This window comes from Pelophylax lessonae, assembly GCF_965119305.1.
Source record: "Pelophylax lessonae genome assembly, chromosome: 10".
NCBI lineage: Eukaryota > Metazoa > Chordata > Amphibia > Anura > Ranidae > Pelophylax > Pelophylax lessonae.
Window position 1 is genome coordinate 213,067,306 of NC_138777.1, and position 20,021 is coordinate 213,087,326.

Sequence of the window (20,021 nt, forward strand, 5' to 3'; positions counted from 1 at the left end):
ACGAAACAAACCGTTAAAAAAAAACCAAAAAATAAAAAAAAAATGCGGCACTTCCCCCGAATGCTTTCCATTCCTAGAGGCGAAATCTGGGCCCCAGCGTCCGTGAAAGCGAGAAGAAAGCCAAGTTTGCGGGACTTTTTTTTTTTTTTGGGCCCCCGTGGACAGTGCCGTTTTATTAGCATGGTATTAGGAACTGACGTCCGCTGCTCAGCGTCTCGGAATTTGGAGAATTCCTCCCGGCCCGGCTGGTTTCAGGCGCTGCGGTGGCGTGTGCTGGTTTTTCCGGTGTGGAACGCAGCGTTATTTTTTTTTCGGGGTTTGGTGTTCGGAGGCGGAGGAGGAGATGGTGGTTTGACCCAATTCTGCAGAGCAGACAGAGGAAGGTGTTTTTGGTCTTCTCAATGTTCATGTAGACATTCCACGGCTTTCGGGTTACTGTTTCACGGCGAAGATACGGAAGGCTTTGCCCTCTTTCCGATTCCTGATGCTGAAATTCAGAGAAAGGATTTGTTATTACTGGAAGGCATTGTGCGCTCAGCACCTAAAGCCTTGGTTGAGTCATTTCCCTATTTAAGGGAACCTCATACCTTGTTTAGCTCCTTAAAAGCCCCAAAGCCTAAGGAAAACTAGTATGCAAATAGCGACTTCGGGGTGTGCTTGGTCCCACCCCTTTTGTACAATGCTATTGGTCAGCGAGGCCGTCCATCATAATACAGCATGGGAGGTGGACTGCCATGGTTCAATGTTCGAATCCAGCCAGAACCTTTTATGTAGAGTTGGGAAGGTTTGGCCCTCCAGCTGTTGTGGAACTACACATCCCATGAGGCATTGTAAAACTCTGACATTCACAGACATGACTAGGCATGATGGGAATTTTAGTTCCTGAACAACTGGAGGGCCATAGTTTGTAGACCCCTGATTTAGAACCTCTGTTTTTTTAATGACATCCATGTCCCCTTTGGGTAGAGTACCTTCACGTCCTGTTAGGACAGGAAGTAATGGGAAATCTCTTCAATGGGGGGGGGGGGTACTAAAAAAAAAAAAACTTTTGGAACATTTTGCAAGGTGTACATGTTTTTATTGATTTCTGTTGTTTCCTATCCCAATGATGTCCATGGGCATCCACAGAACTTTCTCCGGGGGGAATCATTTTAAGGTCACCCATGCTCTGACCTTTTTCATCCATATAGATCCCCCTTTAGAGCACGCCAGGCCAGGGTCCCCCATAGACCCCTTTTAGAGCAAGGTCCCCATAGATCCCCCTTTAGAGTAGGCCAGGCCAGGGCCCCACTAAGATCCCCCTTTAGAGCAGGCCAGGGTCCCTATAGATCCCTATTTAGTCTTACCTTTTTACCTATATTCCCTGTGCTACCAGGTTTTCCTGCACCGCCAGGTACTCCAGGCTCTCCTTGCAAAGATCCTCATAGATCCTTTTTAGAGCAGGCCAGGTCCCCATAGATCCTCCTTTAGAGCAGGCCATGCCAGGGTCTCCCATAGATCCCCTTTAGAGCATGGTCCCCATAGATCCCCCTTTACAGCAGGGTCCCCATAGATTCCCCTCTTAGAGCAGGCCAGAAAATTTTCAGGGGGGGGGGCACTTCCCCCCCCCCCCCCCCTGTGCGGACGTCCATGATGATGACACACCCTCAATTTCTTGTTCAGATATCATAGGGGCAGGAAGTGAGAGAGAATCTCCCCAATGGGATCACAGGCAGGTATAAAAATTCACAATTCTTTAAATAACATGTTTGGTGGAATGTGTGAAGTGGCGCACCTGTAGGAGATAATCCTGCAAAAGTGACATCAAAATAAAAAACTTCTGGGGCTAAATGACAGCTCCTTCCCTTGCCTGCTTTTGTTTGATGATTTCAGCCTTTCTCAGCATCCCCAGCCGGTTTGTTGAGATTCAGCAGCCGGCCTGAAACTTGGAAGAATTATGAGTAGGGATGGGAGAGATGGTTGTGGCGCAGGTCATTGGTGTCCTGTATGTACATTGTTGGATGATGTAATGCACATTGGAATTACATCAGAGGACAATGTTTATTTCTTAAAACTTTTTACTTTTTTGTGAATGATTATAAAGGGTACTATGTAAAAGTGGGATACTATACAGAAGCGGCCTCCAGATTCCGATAAGCCCCCGCTTGCAGACCCCCACAACCCCCGGGCCAGGGTTATGGGGAAGAGGCCCTTGTCCTCATCAACATGGGTGAGGTACCACCTTATGTTGAGAACATGTGGCCTAAAATGGTTTGAGCTGCATGCTTATATAAAGGTCTGGTTTTTAGAATTGGGGGGGTGGGTGGGTGGTGGGGACATTAGGTCTAGTACGGATGTGGAGAGGAAAGGGTGCTTGCTTGTCTCCCCTCTTTTTCCAGCCAGCAAGACTGCATGCTTGGATGCAAGTCTGATATGAATTTTAAAGGTGGGACCCTAAAAATATTGTATGATAGTAGTCCTCCTTCCTTCTCTTTTGTTATTGGCCTGAAGGTCCCCTTTAACATTCAGCAACTACCCCCCCACCCAAAAAAAAAAGAGGTATTATTGGGGTTGATCAGACTCTACCTTTCTGAATGGATCCCATTCTTATTGGTGCCAAAATAATGGTTCTTCTTGTCCACAGGCATGACATCCACGTACCCGCCAACGTCGTCCTTTATGACTCCAGCGTGGACCGCCGTTCTGCAGATGCTGGAGGTCTGGAAAATAAAGGACGCCAATCAAACTTCATTATAACTATAAGATTCCATCAAAAACCATTTCAGAAATACATAGTTACATAGTAGGTGAGGTTGAAAAAAGACAATAGTCCATCCAGTTCAACCTGTGTAGGTGTGTGTGGCCGTAATCATCTCTCATACCCCTGAATGTTCTGATCCTTGAGATGTACGTCTAAGAGTCTTTTGAAAGCCACCATACTTCCCGCAGAAACCACCTCTTGTGGTAGAGAATTTCACAATCTTGTAGCCCTAACAGTAAAGAACCCCCCACGTTGCCTGAGGTTAAAACGCTTCTCCTCTAATCGCATTGTATGCCCTCGAGTCCTTATGACTGAATAGCTGTTTTTCTATGCCGAGATCCCCATTGAGATATTTATAAATTGCTATCATGTCCCCCCTCAGGCGTCTCTTCTCCAGGGAGAATAAATCAAGCGATTGCAGACGCTCTTCATAATTAAGGTCCTCCAATCCCCTAATTAGTCTAGTTGCCCTTCTCTGGACTCTCTCCAGCTCCAACACATCCCTCCTGAGGACTGGTGACCTACGTAAGCCCAGAGACAGGCCAACCTCTCCCACGGAACGATGAGCAGTCCTGACCGCATACCATAGTAGTCACCCCAACAGGACAGTCTATCTACAAAGCATTATCCTCTATCCACACAGCAATCTCTCTAACATGATAGTTTCTCTACATGGCAGGTCACTATTTTTCTGTAAGCTCTTAAGCCACGCCCACTTTGACCACGCCCACCGGTCGCCAGTATAGGCAGCACCATGTCTTTTAGGATCTCAGCAACATTTCTGCTTGAAGCAGTTGTGTACATACAGTAACTCCCAGGGTCCAAAAAGGGTGGCGCTCCTTCATTCAGCTTCAGCACGTGGGTGAAAGGTATTTTAACTACCCAAGTAAAAGTGTAAGGCTCCTTTGACACTGATGCGCTTTTGCTGCATTAAAATGCACCAAAAACAGAATAAAATATTTCCTTTTAAATCCTAAATCCTAAAGAACTCTTCATATCAGTGCTCTGTGGGTGCGGTGTGTTTTGAAAAGTCCTGCGATGCTGCATCTTTTGGTGCCCTGTTTAAAAAACGGTCTCTCACAGTACACAGAACATGGAAATGCAATTATTTTAGTAAATATAAACTGCTAAATACATTTTTTTTTTCATCAGCAGTATATAGCAGTCTTGTGACTCAACGCTGTATCTTGGCCTAGGCCAACAAGGCCCAGGCCTAGGGCGGCACTTTGCAGGGGGGGCGTCAAAAAAGCTGCCCCTGCATGAAAAAAACAGCCTCCTCCTGGCTCCTGCACGAAAAGAGTCCCCACCACTTGCCAGTTTTAATGGGCCGGGTGGCAAGGCCTAGGAGGCAAATCGGTCTGGCGCCCCCATAAAGCGGCCGCTCTGCTGGCAGTATGATAATACTGGCCGACGACTTAAAAAAACTGGCGGCCGCTAATACTAGTAAGTGTGGCACTGGCAACAGGTCTTAGCAGCCTAATGCTCCGCCTACCCTCCTCTGTGGCATACCGGGCTTTTGTAGTCTTCTGGATGAGCAGTAAATCTGGAACATATACTTTTTGCTCATGGTTTTTGCAACCTGCTGATTTGTCAAGTACATATACTGCAGCGGTCAGCCCCTCCTGGGCAAAGCGACGTATCGCTACGCCGTTCGCCCACGAGCCTCTAGAGGGCAAGCGCGCTCCTCCGCAGGCGCGCTCCCAACGCCGCTCGTTCCCTGGCATCCCTGCGCAAGTGAATGGCGGCTCCGATGTCCGCTGGCCACTCGCGATCTCCCGCTGGAGAGGGAGAGAGGCAGACAGCTGATGTAAACAAAGCCGCCTGTCATTCTCCCTGGTGTAACTGCAGAGACTATACGATCCTGCTATGTAGGATCGTATGTCTCTGTGGTTACATCACAAGCCACGCCCCTTGACAGTTAGAAACACGCCCCTAGGGACACACTTAACCCCTTGATCACTAATAAAGTTAACCTCTTCCCTGACAGTGTCATTATTACAGTAACAGTGCATATTTATAGCACTAATTACTGTAGTAATGTCACTGGTACCCCCAAAAGTGTCAAAAATGTCAGTCAAGGGTCCGATCTGTCCGCCGCAATGTCGCAGTCCCGCAAAAAAAAAAATTGCAGATCGCCGCCATTACTAGTTAAAAAAAAACCAATAAAAATGACATAAATCTTTCCCGTAGTTAGTAAAAGTTTTACCATCTATTTACTGCCTGCGTATCTAATGGCAGGCTTTGCCCTGTAAGCTGGCACAGCACTCTGTACCCATACAAGGGCAGAGCCAGGAATGCCAGCTGTATTAGGTAGACTGGATGTAAGAATCGTATTTTAAGTCTGATGGCTGTGTCTGCGGAACGCCAAGTGCTGGGAAGGAATGCAGAGTGACTTTTCCTTGAGGTTCACAAGCGATGCCCTACTGGGGGTCATGGAAAAAAGTGACCTGGGCACATTTCTTTTTTGGATGAGATAGATTCCAGTGAATAAATAAAACCTGTTTTTTAATGTACTAAGAATAAAATAAGGGCAAGGTCTCAGGACCACTGCAAGCCACTTAGTTCCCTACCAGTAATGTTTACTATAAAACTATGTAACTTATAATTATTATTAAAACGTACAATTATCATATTCTTACAGAATAGAGTGAATCAGGAACTGCATTACGGCCACTAGATAGCGGTGACAATCATAGTAAATAATCATTTGTTTCCTATGATCGTCAGCTCCATCTAGAGGCCAAATTTGGTATTTTCCTAAATTCCCTCTATTCTGTATAAGTAAGCAACATTTGATCTGGAAAGAAAAATAGCCTAATAACATTTGATTATACCTCTATTCGCACAGAACAAATGTATATGCTGTTTCACAGGAGGAATATTGATACAAATGTTTTATAAAATTACCCCTTTGTGATACTGCCAGTAACACACTTTCTGCCCTTTTATCTTTCACATCTAGGCCAGAATGTTTCCTTTTTGCCTCCCTGACTTAAAGCCTTCTGGAATACCCATGTCACGCATCCAAGAATGCTTTTGGGCTATGTAGAACACACTGCGCATGCTCAGTGGAGTGTCATCAGTGTGCCAGCTGCTAGGACCTGGAAGAGTCACCCGGCCTTCTGATGACATCAAAGAAAATGGCGGTACAGGACCTGGCGTATGGGGGATTTTGGTAATTCACAGCAGGATAGCGCTAAATTAAGCTGGGAAGGTGAGTTTCTGCCATACCCAGGCAAGCTAAGAGGGGCTTAAAGTGGTTCTAAAGTCTTGAGATGTTTTACCTCAATGTATTCTATGCATTACAGGGGTATCAAAGGGCCACATAAGCAGTATGATTGCCCTCAAAGGGCCAGTTGTATCTAGCATGCGTTACATATAGAGTGCAAAGTTCAGGAGTGCATTAGGTACAGAGTGTAGGGTTTAGGAGTGCACTATGCACAGTGTGCAACAAACCCCCCTAAAGCTTTCTTGTATCTCTCTCTCTCTCCTACCTGGCCTGGCTCTAGTACCTACCTGTGTTAGCGGCTCTGCCTCGCCTTTCAAAGAGGTCGTTCTCTCTCTCACCTTCTGGAGATCTGTCCCTGCCATTAGTGCGTGCAGGGATCTGTTACTTCCAGGAGAACTGCTGTGTTTGCAAGTGACAGTGGAGAGCGGAGGGCCAGAGCCGGAGGTGGTAGAATGGAGTTTCACCATGTTCTGGCTGCAGAACTGGGTGCAAGGGCCACTTGATAAGGCCTGGAGGGCCAGATTCAGCCCGCGGGCCTTGTGTTTAACATGTGTGCATTAAGGTAAAAACCTTCTTTTCTGCAGGATCTCCCCCCTCCCAGTCCTACTTATTATTACCTGAGCCAGATCTGATCCAGTGCCACTGTCTCCCTCCTCATTGGGCAGCCATTGGCTCCCACTGCTGATAATCAAATGTTGTAACAGGGGGGCAGAGGACAGGGCCGAGTTGCCCGGTCTGTGTCAATAGACGCAGACAGGGCGGCTCAGGAGCAAGCCTGCGTGGGTGCCCCTATGGAAAGCGGCTTTGCATGGGGGCAGTTACCGAAGAGGAGGGGCCTGTAGCGCTAGCTGTTCTGGCTGCAGAACTGGGTGCAAGGGCCACTTAGATAAGGCCTGGAGCGCCAGATTCGGCCTGCGGGCCTTGTGTTTAACATGTGTGCATTAAAGTAAAAACCTTCTTTTCTGCAGGATCCCCCCCCCCCCCCCCCAGTCCTCCATATTATTACCTGAGCCAGATCTGATCCAGCGCCACTGTCTCCCTCCTCATTGGGCAGATTAATAGCAGTGGGAGCCATTGGCTGATAATCAAACGCTGCAACAGGGGGGGCAGAGGACAGGGCCGAGTTGCCTGGCCTGTGTCAATAGACGCAGACAGGGTGGCTCAGGAGCAAGCCTGTGTGGGTGCCCCTATGGAAAGCAGCTTTGCATGGGGGCACTTACCGAAGAGGAGGGGCCTGTAGCGCCAGCAGCGGACCCAAGGGAAGGAGGAACGGGGCTGCTCTGTGCAAAACCATTGCACAGAGCAGGTAAGTATAACATGTTTGTTATTTTAATTTAAAATATATATATATTTTAAGTTCAAAAAGAACCCCAGATGGGTAAAGTTCCTCTTTAACTGGTAAACAAAATGCCTCCCCAGCAAGGTTTAACAAGGTCAGAATCCTATCAAAGATTTCCTAAGAGTTGCTCCATCCTTTAATGAAACGGTCATGTGCTCAAAGCACATGTGGACAATGTAGACCATGTGTGTGATCCTGCGACGCGAGGAGAGGGGGTGACGGAGCACAGCTGGCAGTATTTATACACTGCTTACAAAACTCCGACACGCGTCTTTCTTAGAAGTCACTTGTTTTTTAGCCGCATTCACATTTTGCTTTTCTGCTTGACATCAGCGAATCTTGCAGCAATCTTTGACCACCTGCAGCGATAACTCCCAACTTCCACCCCTAATGATGATCACATACGTAGCGGAGCATTTGTTCTCGCTGGTCTGTATACCTTGCTGTCTACTCTTCAATTCATATAAATATTTGATAGCGCATCATATTGACCTGTTGTAAGCTTTAACTCAATGAAGCTATCGGAAGTAAAGATGGACACATCAATGGTTTGAACTCAATGGGAAGGAGCCAAGGCTAAATTCCTTCTTGTTTTTCTTCTAGGACACTTTGTAATTCAAGAAATGGGGTGGAAGCCAAGAAGATCAAGGAGGAAAGAGAACTCTAGTCTACAGCTACATCCGAGGCCATAAAATCCGCTGTCATCCTATGATTGGATGACCTGACAGTTACCAGATCCTGCTATTTTGGGCTGGATCTAATCAGTGAAATTTTCCTGCAGTAGTTTGTGTCTCTGCCCCTTCCACGATAGTGAGATTTTTCTGCAGTATTTGGGGCCTCTGCTCCTCCCACAATGGTGACATTTACCCACTGTAGATTGTGTCTCTGCCCCTCCCGCTATGGTGAGATTCCCCTGCAGTAGTTTGTGTCTCTGCCCCTCCCGCTATGGTGAGATTCCCCTGCAGTAGTTTGTGTCTCTGCCCCTCCCACAATGGTGACATTTACCCACTGTAGATTGTGTCTCTGCCCCTCCCACAATGGTGAGATTTCCCTGCAGTAGTTTGTGTCTCTGCCCCTCCCACAATGGTGAGATTTCCCTGCAGTAGTTTGTGTCTCTGTCCCTCCCACAATGGTGACATTTACCCACTGTAGATTGTGTCTCTGCCCCTCCCACAATGGTGAGATTTCCCTGCAGTAGTTTGTGTCTCTGCCCCTCCCACAATGGTGAGATTTCCCTGCAGTAGTTTGTGTCTCTGTCCCTCCCACAATGGTGACATTTACCCACTGTAGATTGTGTCTCTGCCCCTCCCACAATGGTGAGATTTCCCTGCAGTAGTTTTTTGTCTCTTCCTCTCCCATAACCATGAGATTTCCCTGCAATAGTTTTCGTCTCTGCCCCTCCCACAATGGTGAAATTTCCCTGCAGTATTTGGTGCCTCTGCCCTCCCACAATGGTGACATTTACCCACTGTATATTGTGTCTCTGCCCCTCCAACAATGGTGAGATTCCCCTGCAGTAGTTTGTGTCTCTGCCCCTCCCACAATGGTGACATTTACCCACTGTAGATTGTGTCTCTGCCCCTCCCACAATGGTGACATTTACCCACTGTAGATTGTGTCTCTGCTCCTCCCACAATAGTGAGATTTCCCTGCAGTAGTTTGTGTCTCTGCCCCTCCCACAATGGTGAGATTTCCTGCAGTAGTTTGTGTCTCTGCCCCTCCCACAATGGTGAGATTTCCTGCAGTAGTTTGTGTCTCTGCCCCTCCCATAACGATGAGATTTCCCTGCAGTAGTTTGTGTCTCTACCCCTCCCACAATGGTCTCATTTTCCTGCAGTACTTTGTTTCTTTGCGCCTCCTACATTGGTGAGATTTTCATTACAGAGGGAAAGTGGGATTTGCTAATTTGCTTTAAACAGTCCTGCATAAAAATACCAATATTGCTTTTTTCTATAGTAATTTCCCTGCACACTAGGTGGATTTTCAGATCAGTCTGGAGGTGAGAGTGCCTTTACTGGCCTAATAAAAGACAAAAACAGAGGTGACTGTCCTGAATTCCATCCAGCTAAAATAGCTAGAAGGCCCCCTGAAGTGTTTGGTCATCTCTAACATTCATATGCAGGTCAGACCTGAGAGTCCAAGATAAAAAAAACTGTAGTCTCAGAAAACAGGAGTCTCAAGAATCAGGGTAAATCAGCAATTTAACATAGGGGACAGACTAAAGCCTCGTACACACGCACCGATTGTTGGCCGTGAATTTTCGGCCGCCGTCCAATCGGCCGATTATCGGCTTGTTAGTATGATGCTTCCGACAGCCGACTGCGACTTTTCGGCCAAACAAAATCTGGTGTGCATGCTATAAAATTTTTGTTGGCCGTCAACAGAACGGCCGATTGTTCGTCAGTCAGTACAGATTTCGGCAGACAAAAATCAGTTGAGCAAGACTGGGCATGCTCAGAGAAGAAAAAACACACGGAAAGTAAACCATCACATGACATCACTTCTGAAGTTGGTTGTTGTTGGCAGACAAAATTCGTGTGCAGTCTAGAGCACATTTCAACCAACACAACAACACTGGACAAAAGACGGCCGATCGGTCGGCCAACAATCGGTGCGTGTGTACGAGGCTTAACTGGCAGAGCAGAAAAAACAGAAGGTTATATCGGTATACACCCAACAAAATAAGGGCCTGGAGCAAGACCTTCTTTAAGTAATAGCGAAGAATTCTTCATTTTTGGCCATGCTCATCCTGGATATAAAATGAGGAAACTGGCTCAGCGTGAAGTTGGCACCAGCCCTTTATAATAACTTGCAACATACACACAGCTATCCCATAAAAGTAAAGAGCAGTAAAACAAATACCACTTACATCTGCATAAATGTTGGAGCCAATGACTGGTGCCCAGTGGGAAGGTTCGTCCTTACAGTGACTTGGGCAGTAAAATCTGGAAGACAATAAGACGGGTTATTGCAAATTCCCACTTGTGCCAGAATGGCATAAAAAAAATCTCTTTTCCAATATATATTCTGGCTCCAAAAACTTGAAGATTTATTAATGTTATTTATGTGCCATTACATCAGGAGTATCGGATGCCAAGTCCTTAATTCAATGTTGCTCTGTAAGTTGATGGCTGAGAACGGTTGAAAGATAATTCCATCCAACACTGTTGTAGAGTTAGTGGGTTGGATAGATTCTCGTATCTTTTAGAGGCTCCAGATTTCAGCTCTACCCAAAACAATCAGTCATAATAAGGGGACCTCAAACTCAACACTAGACTGATCTAAGCCAACATTTCAGTACAGATGCCAGGGCCCTTGTAATATTATTTTAGCAGTTGTTATCCACTTCTGGACCGGAAGATTTTAAAAGTAAGAATGTATGATTAATACAAACTTATAAAACTATAAAATACAGGATTAGCGGATATATTAAGGGCGATGGATCACTATTTGGGCAGTATTTTTGTCAAAAAAACGTTTCTAACGCCGAAACTCCGCTTTAATGACCAGGCCATATTTTGCGATTCGGCACTGCGTTACTTTAACTGACAATTGCGCGGTCGTGCGATGCTGTACCCAAATAAAATTGATGTCCTTTTTTTTCCCCCACAAATAGAGCTTTCTATCGGTGGTATTTGATCACCTGTGTGATTTTTTTATATTTTGTGCTATAAACAAATAAAGAGATAATTCTGACAATTCTGAAAAAATAAACAATATTTTTCACTTTCTGCTATATAATATGTATATAACAATCCCCAAAAAAAAAAGAAAAATTAAAAATATATATATTTTTTTAACATTTTAGGCCAATTTGTTTTCTGTTACATATTTTTGGTAAATCGCTATAAGCGTATTTTGATTGGTCTGCGCAAAAGGTATCACGTCTACTAACTAACTTTCTTTTGGTGGTATTTGATCACCTGTGCGATTTTTTATTTTTTGCGCTATATACAAAAAAAAGAGCGACAATTCTAAAAAAAAAAAAAAAAAAAAAAAAAACAATATTTGTTACATTCTGCTGTATAACATTCCCCAAAAAAAAATTTAAAAATCAAAATTATAGGCCAATTTGTTTTCTGCTACATATTTTTGGTAAAAAAAAATTGCAATAAGCGTATTTTAATTGGTTTGCGCAAAAGGTATCGCGTCTACTAACTATGGGAAAGATTTATGTTATTTTTATTGTTTCGTTTTTTTTTACTAGTAATGGCGGCGATCTGCGATTTTTAGCGGGACTGCGACATTGCGGCAGACAGATTGGACCCCTAACTGACATTTTTGACACTTTTGGGGGGGACCAGTGACATTACTACAGTAATCAGTGCTAAAAATATGCACTGTTACTGTAATAATGACACTGGCAGGGAAGGGGGTGATCAAGGGGTTAAATGTGTACCTAGGGGCGTGATTCTAACTGTATGGGGGTGTGGTTTGTGAAATGATCACAGAGACCTGTGATCCTATATAGAAGGATCACAGGTGCTCTGTGATCATTCCAGAGAGAAGAACGGTCGGCTGTATTTACAACAGCTGACCGTTCTTCTCTCTCAGCGGGGAGCGATCGCGGGTGTCAGGTGGCAATCGGAGCCGCCTGCCCCGTGCATCGGAGTCCCTCCCCCCTAGCTGCAGGCGTGCGACCAACGTAGCCCTACATCAGTTTGCGCAGGTGGGCCGCCCTGCCACAGTATATATGCGGTGGGCAGTCTGGAACCGGTTATATAACAGCATACTGTTGATTTTAGAACGTGAAATTAATATGAAATTCCTGGGGCTAGTATTAGTGTGATGCTATTGTTTTTGTTGCAGTGATATTGTCAGAAGGATTATTGTGGACTTTGAAGTCACCAGTCTCACCATATTGATATTTCCTACAGCAGGCTGGGCACGGCTTTCCTATCTTCTTGAAGGCCTTTATACTTATGAGTCTTCGCGAAGGTCAAAACTAGAACACCACCAGTGTGCAGTAGTCATGGAACAGAAGAGCAATGTCCAGCTCACCTTGGACCACATCATCAGCACATTGGTATGTGAACTAGATGGATTTGTGTCTTTTTTCAACCTGACTATGTACCAATGTAACTATGTTATCATCTTATCTGAAGTCAGTAATATTATACCAGGATGGTAAATGAAGGTCATTCAGGGAATCAGTGCACTAATACTCTAAGTTTTAGTGTTCTTGGGGACAGCTTGTGAGGGGAAGACTGGCCATTTCTTGCACAAAGTGGCATTTCTGCGCTAAGTGCATGGCACTTTTTTTTACACGGCACATTAACTAAGACACCTCAACTAATGCCCCATACACACTTTCAGATAATCGGACGACTTATCGTTCGCATTTTGTTGCATGATACCAACATCGAATTCAACAATGCGTACTAACCGTATGATTTTTGTCATACGATTCTGGAAAAGCTTCCTGGTTGCTACGTATCAGATGATGCAAAACAAAAACCATGGCAGCCAGGCTTTTTCCATGCTATTTTAGGGTTTCTGAGCATGCGCGGTCTTTGTCGATCGATTTTTAGCGAACGCATAGTGTACTGATGAAACGATTGTCGTTCGCGACAAGTTTTCCTGTTTGTCCTTTCGGATTTTGTTGGATGAACTGTTGTGATCGGCTGTCGAAAGCTGTGTACTAACGATCAGATTATCGTGCGATCAGGTCAAAAGCAAGTTTTGTGGTATGATTATCGGAACGTGTGTAAGGGGCATTAGGCAAGTACAAACAATAGTGCTCCATACCAAGTTATCTGCAGGTTCCCTTTCATATTTTCACTCTCTCCTTCAGCTCAGCTTCTTTTCCCCTCTCTTCATCTCCCAACATGCTCATACTAATCTTTTTTGCAATAATGCGTTTTCTCTTCCAACTCTAATTTTTATTATCCCCCCCCTTACCACCCCACAACCTGTACATGTCACCCTCACTTCTGCACTCTCACTTATCATCCCCTGCTCCTTCTGAGCCCACATAATGTCAACACTTCCAATTCACTGTGGCATTTGCCCTCGTAAATCCAACTCCCACCTCACCGCCCTCACCCTCCTACTACTCCTAACTTCTGGAGATATCACCCCAAACCCTGGCCCTCCACCATCTAACTCTCGCCCCCAGAACTGGTAGTCTTCTTCTCTGGCAACAGCCACAACCCTCACTCTCTTACTTCAATTCCCCTGCTTCCATGAGCTAGCCCCCCCCCCCCCCTCATATGTTCCCTCTGGAAAGCCCACTCAGTTTCTAACAGACTGGCCTCTGTCAATTACCTTTTCCTCTCCAACTCCCTCAACTTACTTGTTATTACTGAATCCTGGCTCAGGGACACTGACTCTGCCTCTCCAGCTGCCCTCTCCCATTGTGACCTCCTCTGGACTCACTCATCCAGACCCAGCGGATATAAAGGAGGCGGTGTTGGGACTTCTCCTTTTCCTGCAAAGCACGTTCCAGGTTCTTCCTACACTTCCCTCTCTGTCCCTCTGCTCTTTTGAAGTGCACTGCATTCGTCTTTCTTCTCCAGTTTGTCTGAGGATTGCAGTAATCTACTGGCCTCCTGGCCCAGTGTCTCACTTTCTCAAAGATTTCTCTGCATTGTTACCCTACTTTCTCTCCTCTGAAGTACCCGCCATCATCCTCGGTGACTTTAACATTCCAGTCAACACTTCAGCCACTTCTCAAATACTCAACCTAACCTTTTCTTTTAACCCTAACACAATGGACACAAAGCACAATTCACACCAATGGCAACACCCTCAATCTCATATTCTCCCACCTCTGCACTCCCAGCAACCTCTCTAACACCCCTTTTCCTCTCTCTAATCACAACCTTATCAGTTTCACACTCTTTTGTTGTCTCCAACCTCCCAATGCCTCCAACCAGCAAACAGTTACCCGTAGTAACCTTTGCCATCCCTTCTTCATTCTACTACTGACTGCCTTTATGATAAAATACCCCTGTCCTGCCCAGGCCTTGCCACTTTTGTCTACAACAGCTTACTGGTCATAGTTGCTCCTCTCTCTAGATGCAGAACCCTTCTTCGCCTGCTAAAAACCATAGCAAACAGATGACACCAGAAGTCTCAAGAGACGCAGCCGTGCTCTTGAGCAAGTGTGGTGTAAAACGAAATCCCTGCAAGATCTCACCCTCTACAAATCTGTGCTTCTGAAATAGAACTCCTGCCTCCACGCTGCTAAACAAACCTACTATGCTTCTTTCATCAAAACCCTCTCATACAGTCCTTGTCAACGCTTTAATACCCTTAATTCACCCCCCCCCCCCCCCACTGCCTCCACACACCAAATTACTTACTGCCCAGGAATTTGCCAGTCATTTCAAAAACAAGATATGATATCTCCAGTGTCCAGCCTTCCCCTCAGACCAACATACCAGGTGTATCGTATGAGTTGTTACCTCACTGACAACAACCGTCTTGATTCCCTACAGTCCAGCTGAAACTGCCCTGCTGAAACTCATTAATGACCTACTAACTGCTAAAACCAATGGCCATTATTTCATACTTGTTATACCTGAAGGGTTTCACATGTACTGTTACTTTAAGGCTGGCTCCACCCAGGAGTGATGACAAGGGTTTAAGGGGCAGAGTGGCCATCTTAGACACATGTAAGAGATGCATTGAGATACCGAGCTGTCCTGTAATGCATGTTGGAGTGTACAGTGAGTCCTGAATAAACATCCATTTTTCCAGATCAGAGTCCTGTGTCTCTCACAACACGGAGAATATAACAGTGGCGACGAGGATGGGATTTACAAGGTCACTATCCGTGTGAGAAAAGAAAAGAAGAAAAAAAAAACTCTGGATTGTCACCTGGATACAAACACCCACAGAGCCCAGCAGGAAAATGTCATTAATCGGGACATTAAGTGAATTTGATGGAGAACAGACATGCTGGAGTTCCTGGGTTGAGAGACTGGAACAGTATTTTGGTGCAAATGTCATCCCAGGCGACAGGCAAGTAGCAGTATTTCTGACAGTGGTTGTTGCTAGGACATATGACACTCTCAGGGATCTCCTTTTCTCTTAGACCTTTCCACTATCTTCGACACCAGTTGACCCGCCTCTCCTTCTCAATAAACTCCGCTCACCTGGCCTCCGTGAATCTGCTCTTTCCTGGTTCTCTTCTTACCTATCTCAGTGCACTTGCAGTGTCACAAACAGCACCCTCTCCTCCTCTCCTCTTTCTTTTGGGGTACCCCTTGGCTCTGTCCATGGGCCCCTCCTATTCTCTCTCTACACCTCTTCCCTGGGCCAGGCTTCCAATATCACCTCTATGCTGACAACACCTGATTCTGGAGCACTGTACTGGATCACTTTTTCACTTTTCAAGTCACCGCCAATTTTTTGTGCACATCTTTTCACTGAACTTTGTGCTTCCACCAATAAGTTTATATTGCTGATCTTGGGACTGTGCATTTAAATCTATATTTTTCACCATATTGGTTTTTATTGTTGATGTTTTATTCAAGATTGGACTTATATGTATACATTTTTTTTACTTTAGCACCTTTTTGGACTTTTATAACAAAGTATTCACATTTCCCTTTAGATTGTAAGCTCCATGAATAAGGCCCTCCTATTCCTTCTGTATTGAACTGTGTTGTACTTTTAATGTCCCCCTTTATATTGTAAAGCACTGAGCAAATGGTTGGTGCTATATAAATTCTGCATAATAATATTAGTTACACTGGGAGATATAGCCATCTCTGTTCAAGAGTATATCGCTACCCTTTGAAAAATATTCTTTGGGACAGCCATTTTTTGGGAGATCCATGGATAACTTCAAGCTTGAGGAACCCATTTGCTGTACGGTACTTGGGTTCATACATTCTGGTGAGCACATTCAATATTCACTTCGTCGTTGTGGGAATCCTTTCCTGTCTTGATCACGTGTACAAGTTTTGATGGTTCCACATCTATGCTCCAATCTTCAATACTTGGGACTCACCATTAAGGACAGGTCCTTCCGCCCAGTTGACACCACCCATCACTGAGTCTGATTGTACACTTATGTGTATAACCTAATTTAGCTATTCTTTAGCTCTTCCATGTCCCTCCTACACATGTACCTGGCCAATGTACCATTTAAATCAAACTCCTGTATATCAGACTGAAAGAACAACCACAACATGCCTACCTTGGACAGTGTTTAGCTGGCTTTTCGAAGGGGCATATCTCAGCAATAGTTGAATAGCAGTCAACTGTCTGTGCTAGGAGAGAAGACAAAACATGAGCATGTCATATATAGACATTCATTACCAGTCTCGGAGAACTCATCATCTTAAGATCCTTGTCTGCTGTCCCAGGTGAAAACAATCAAATCTACCAAATGGTGCCATAAAGTAAGAAATGTTTTAAAACTGCTCAAACTGGCCATAGATGGTGCGATTTTCTTTCCTGCAATCACATGCTGCAGTAAAGATAATGGCTTGACTCCCCCATAAACACAGTCAGCTCCTGTGGAGCTATTGTATTCTTCTGATGCGGGGTGAGGGAGCTGTCCCTACCGGGAGAATACACAGTGATTATTGTTAGTGGCTATAACTGCTGGCAATAATTGCGTGAAAAATCCAACATGCTGGTTGTACCCAAGCTGATTGATTGATCGATCAACTTGGGTACAATCATTCTGGCCATACATGGTTCGAATCTCATCCCGTCCCTGCTGAACTGGCCGAGATGCAAACCGTCTATGGCCAGCCTTAAACTTTTTACCCCAGGGGAACTCTTGTAGTAGTTTTCAGTCCTTGGAGAACCCTTGCTAAAATTCATTAGGGGGTCAGTGGGAAAAGTGCACCTTACATTGGTGGCTAGTGGGAGAAATATCCCCCTTACAGTGGTGGCCAGAATGCCATTGTTAAGGCTCGTTTATATTGAGGGGCTGTAAAACCCCACAGTTGATCTGCATTTTTACCATTCCTCCTTTAGCTAGAGAGGCAGGAGTCGGGGGTGTACACATGCTGCAGCCACGATGCTTTGCAGATGCAGCAATAATTATACTCCATATCACCTTCAGCTAGCATAGTGCCTGCCAAGTGCGACCAATTCAAGTGAGGCCTCTCAAATTTGCAAATTAGTATAATGCACACGTTTGCAGTGCGCTAATGCAGCGATCAAAGGGTTAAACCATGTGGTGAGGAGGCATTGTATCACTTCTTCACCATCTGTTCATTGCTCTCTGAAGAGCAATCTATATGTGGATCCCTCTTCAGATACCAAAGCAAGAGTGAACAGACAGCTAAAAATAGCATTGATTTCATTGGTTGCTCTGTCAAGTGGTGTTGGGACTGGAACTATGCAGGAGCCATCAAATGGGAGGTCAATTAGCCACCGTTTAAGAAACCCATAGAAATCTCTGGAGGAATTCTAGTTGAAAAGGGCTGGAATAGAGGGTGAGTGTCAGTTCTTTATTTTGCAACAAAGTAACCAAAATGTTCAAAGTATTTCTTCCTGTAGTCATAGTAGCTTTTCTTTTGTAGCAAATCACCCAAATACAGGCAACATGAGCTGGCTACAAATGTTACAACTTGGAACAAAAGAAGGAAAATACTCCCAATGAGACTTTATAGGCAGTAAATGGACAGACTAATGATAGTAGAAGATATAAAATCAATATATTTTATTCAAAATGGTAAAAAGGTGAAAAATATCACAATACAGTTTTAAAACAATGCAAGAATGACCATACGTTATAGTACACTAGTACCATAGGTTCACTTAGGGAGCCCCGGGTGGGTCTAGGAGTGTAGGTGCCCAACACAGGGTTCACACTGACATATCCAACATGTTTCGAAACATAATGATTCCTTCTTCAAGGGATGATGGGAACAAAGTACTGAGGTACTATATAATTGGATCAAATCATAATAATTAGCCCATAAAGGATGTGCTCCATTGCAACCATGCCTTGGTAAGTTACCCTGTAGTGTAGAACCGTGCATCCCAAGGTAATAGATGGAGAAAAGGGGATGCTGAAAAGTAGGTGCTAAAAGGCTCCGCCGAGCTGGCACTCACAAGGATCACAAAAATAGGAGACCAAACCTAATTAGTAGTTCGTATAGGTAGTTCTCAACTGTGACCAAGATGGATATATGGATGCATAGGATAGATCCAATTATATAATAAGGATCACAAAAAGAGGAGACCTCACCTAATTAGTAGTTTGTATAGGTAGTTCTCAACTGTGGCCAAGATGGATATATGGATGCATAGGATAGATCCAATTATATAAGGATCACAAAAATAGGAGACCTAACCTAATTAGTAGCTTGTATAGGTAGTTCTCAACTGTGGCCAAAATGGATTAGGATAGATCCAATAGATATAATTGATCCAATTATATAGTACCTCAGTACCTTGTTCCCATCTTCCCTCGAAGAAGGAATTATTATCCGAAACATGTTGGATATGTCAGTGTGAGCTTGTGTTGGGCAACTACACTCATAGACCCACCCGGGGCTCCCTAAGTGAACCTATGGTACTAGTGTACTATAACGTATGGTCATTCTTGCATTGTTTTAAACCTATACTGTGATATTTCTCACCTTTTTACCATTTTGAATAAAATATATTGATTGTATATCTTCTATTATTATTACTCTATCAATTTACTGCCTATAAAGTCCCATTGGGGGTATTTTCCTTCCTTTGTTCCATATATTCTAAGGCAGCCTTTCTCAACCTTTTCAACACAGAGGAACCCTTGAAATAATTTTCAGGTCTCAGGGAACCCCTGCTAAAAATGACTATATTTACAACTCTTGATAAATTGGTGTGATGGTCAGTGTAAGGAATGCTCCTTACACTTGTGGACATTGGGAAGAATTACCTTTTTCCAGATAGCTAAAAAGATCAATGGTGTCAGGGGAACTTAGCAGACAGGCAGAAATTTCTCATTGCTCAAGGAACCCCTAGCAACCTCTCGAGGAACCCTAAGGTTCCACGGAACCCTGGTTGAGAACCACTGTTCTAAGGGATGTGGCAGATAGTCCTTTTGACTCCACAACACTGAGCTCAAAGTATTATTTAAATGTTACAACTTAGGTTGTCTTTTAAAGTTCCCAAAAGCTATGTAGTAGAGAAGCCTTCCTGATTGGATATCCTGCATATTGAATGGGCCTTTTAGTTAGCCTCTGGTGCTACATAGTTTTATGTAAATTATAGAGGAGATTGACAGAGATTGTCAGATGACAACAAGTGTGACCAGCAATATTTAAAACAATGTTGCAGATTTCAATCACTGTGTCTCTTTGTGGTATTTTTGTAAAGTGGTCTACTGCTCTTTTTGATTTTTAGTTTTTTCCAACTTGTAAAATTTGACTTTAAGTACACAGTTTTCCCTTAACACTTACCGGTGACTTTGGAGACCATGAAGGAATTTGCTGGTTTAAATTTGCTGCGGGAGGAAAGCAAAATAAGTAATCAGTGCAGAAGACGAATTGGAGAACAAACACTTAGAATTGTTTACCGCTACTCAACGTAACATCTTACCTTAAAGATTCCACACCATTCCTAGTGGACTTAACGAAAAACTGCAGACGGCCCTTCCGTGTGATGTCCACCAGACCGCCATTATTATCGATGACCCCGTAGTGAATTGCTGCCCGGCAGAGGCTGGACATCTGCGGAAACATTGGATTTGTTTAAGGTCTTCAATTGGTAAAGTCAAAATATAGCATAATGCAGCTATCAGAACTAAG

The 20,021-nt window shown here is 44.4% G+C and overlaps 1 protein-coding gene across 1 annotated transcript in view; it reads right to left on the reverse strand.

Moving 5' to 3' along the window:
• Positions 1–300: 300 nt before the first annotated feature.
• Positions 301–20,021, reverse strand: part of CRISPLD2 (cysteine rich secretory protein LCCL domain containing 2) — a 75,221-nt gene continuing 55,500 nt past the window's right edge. Inside the window, exons 10-15 of the mRNA XM_082270415.1 lie at positions 19,813–19,943; positions 19,674–19,717; positions 16,460–16,532; positions 10,178–10,253; positions 2,566–2,699; positions 301–487 (exon numbers count right to left, since the gene is read on the reverse strand). Of these exons, the coding sequence (XP_082126541.1) occupies positions 433–487; positions 2,566–2,699; positions 10,178–10,253; positions 16,460–16,532; positions 19,674–19,717; positions 19,813–19,943 (513 nt within the window). The 3' untranslated portion in view covers positions 301–432. The remainder of the gene's footprint in view (positions 488–2,565; positions 2,700–10,177; positions 10,254–16,459; positions 16,533–19,673; positions 19,718–19,812; positions 19,944–20,021) is intronic.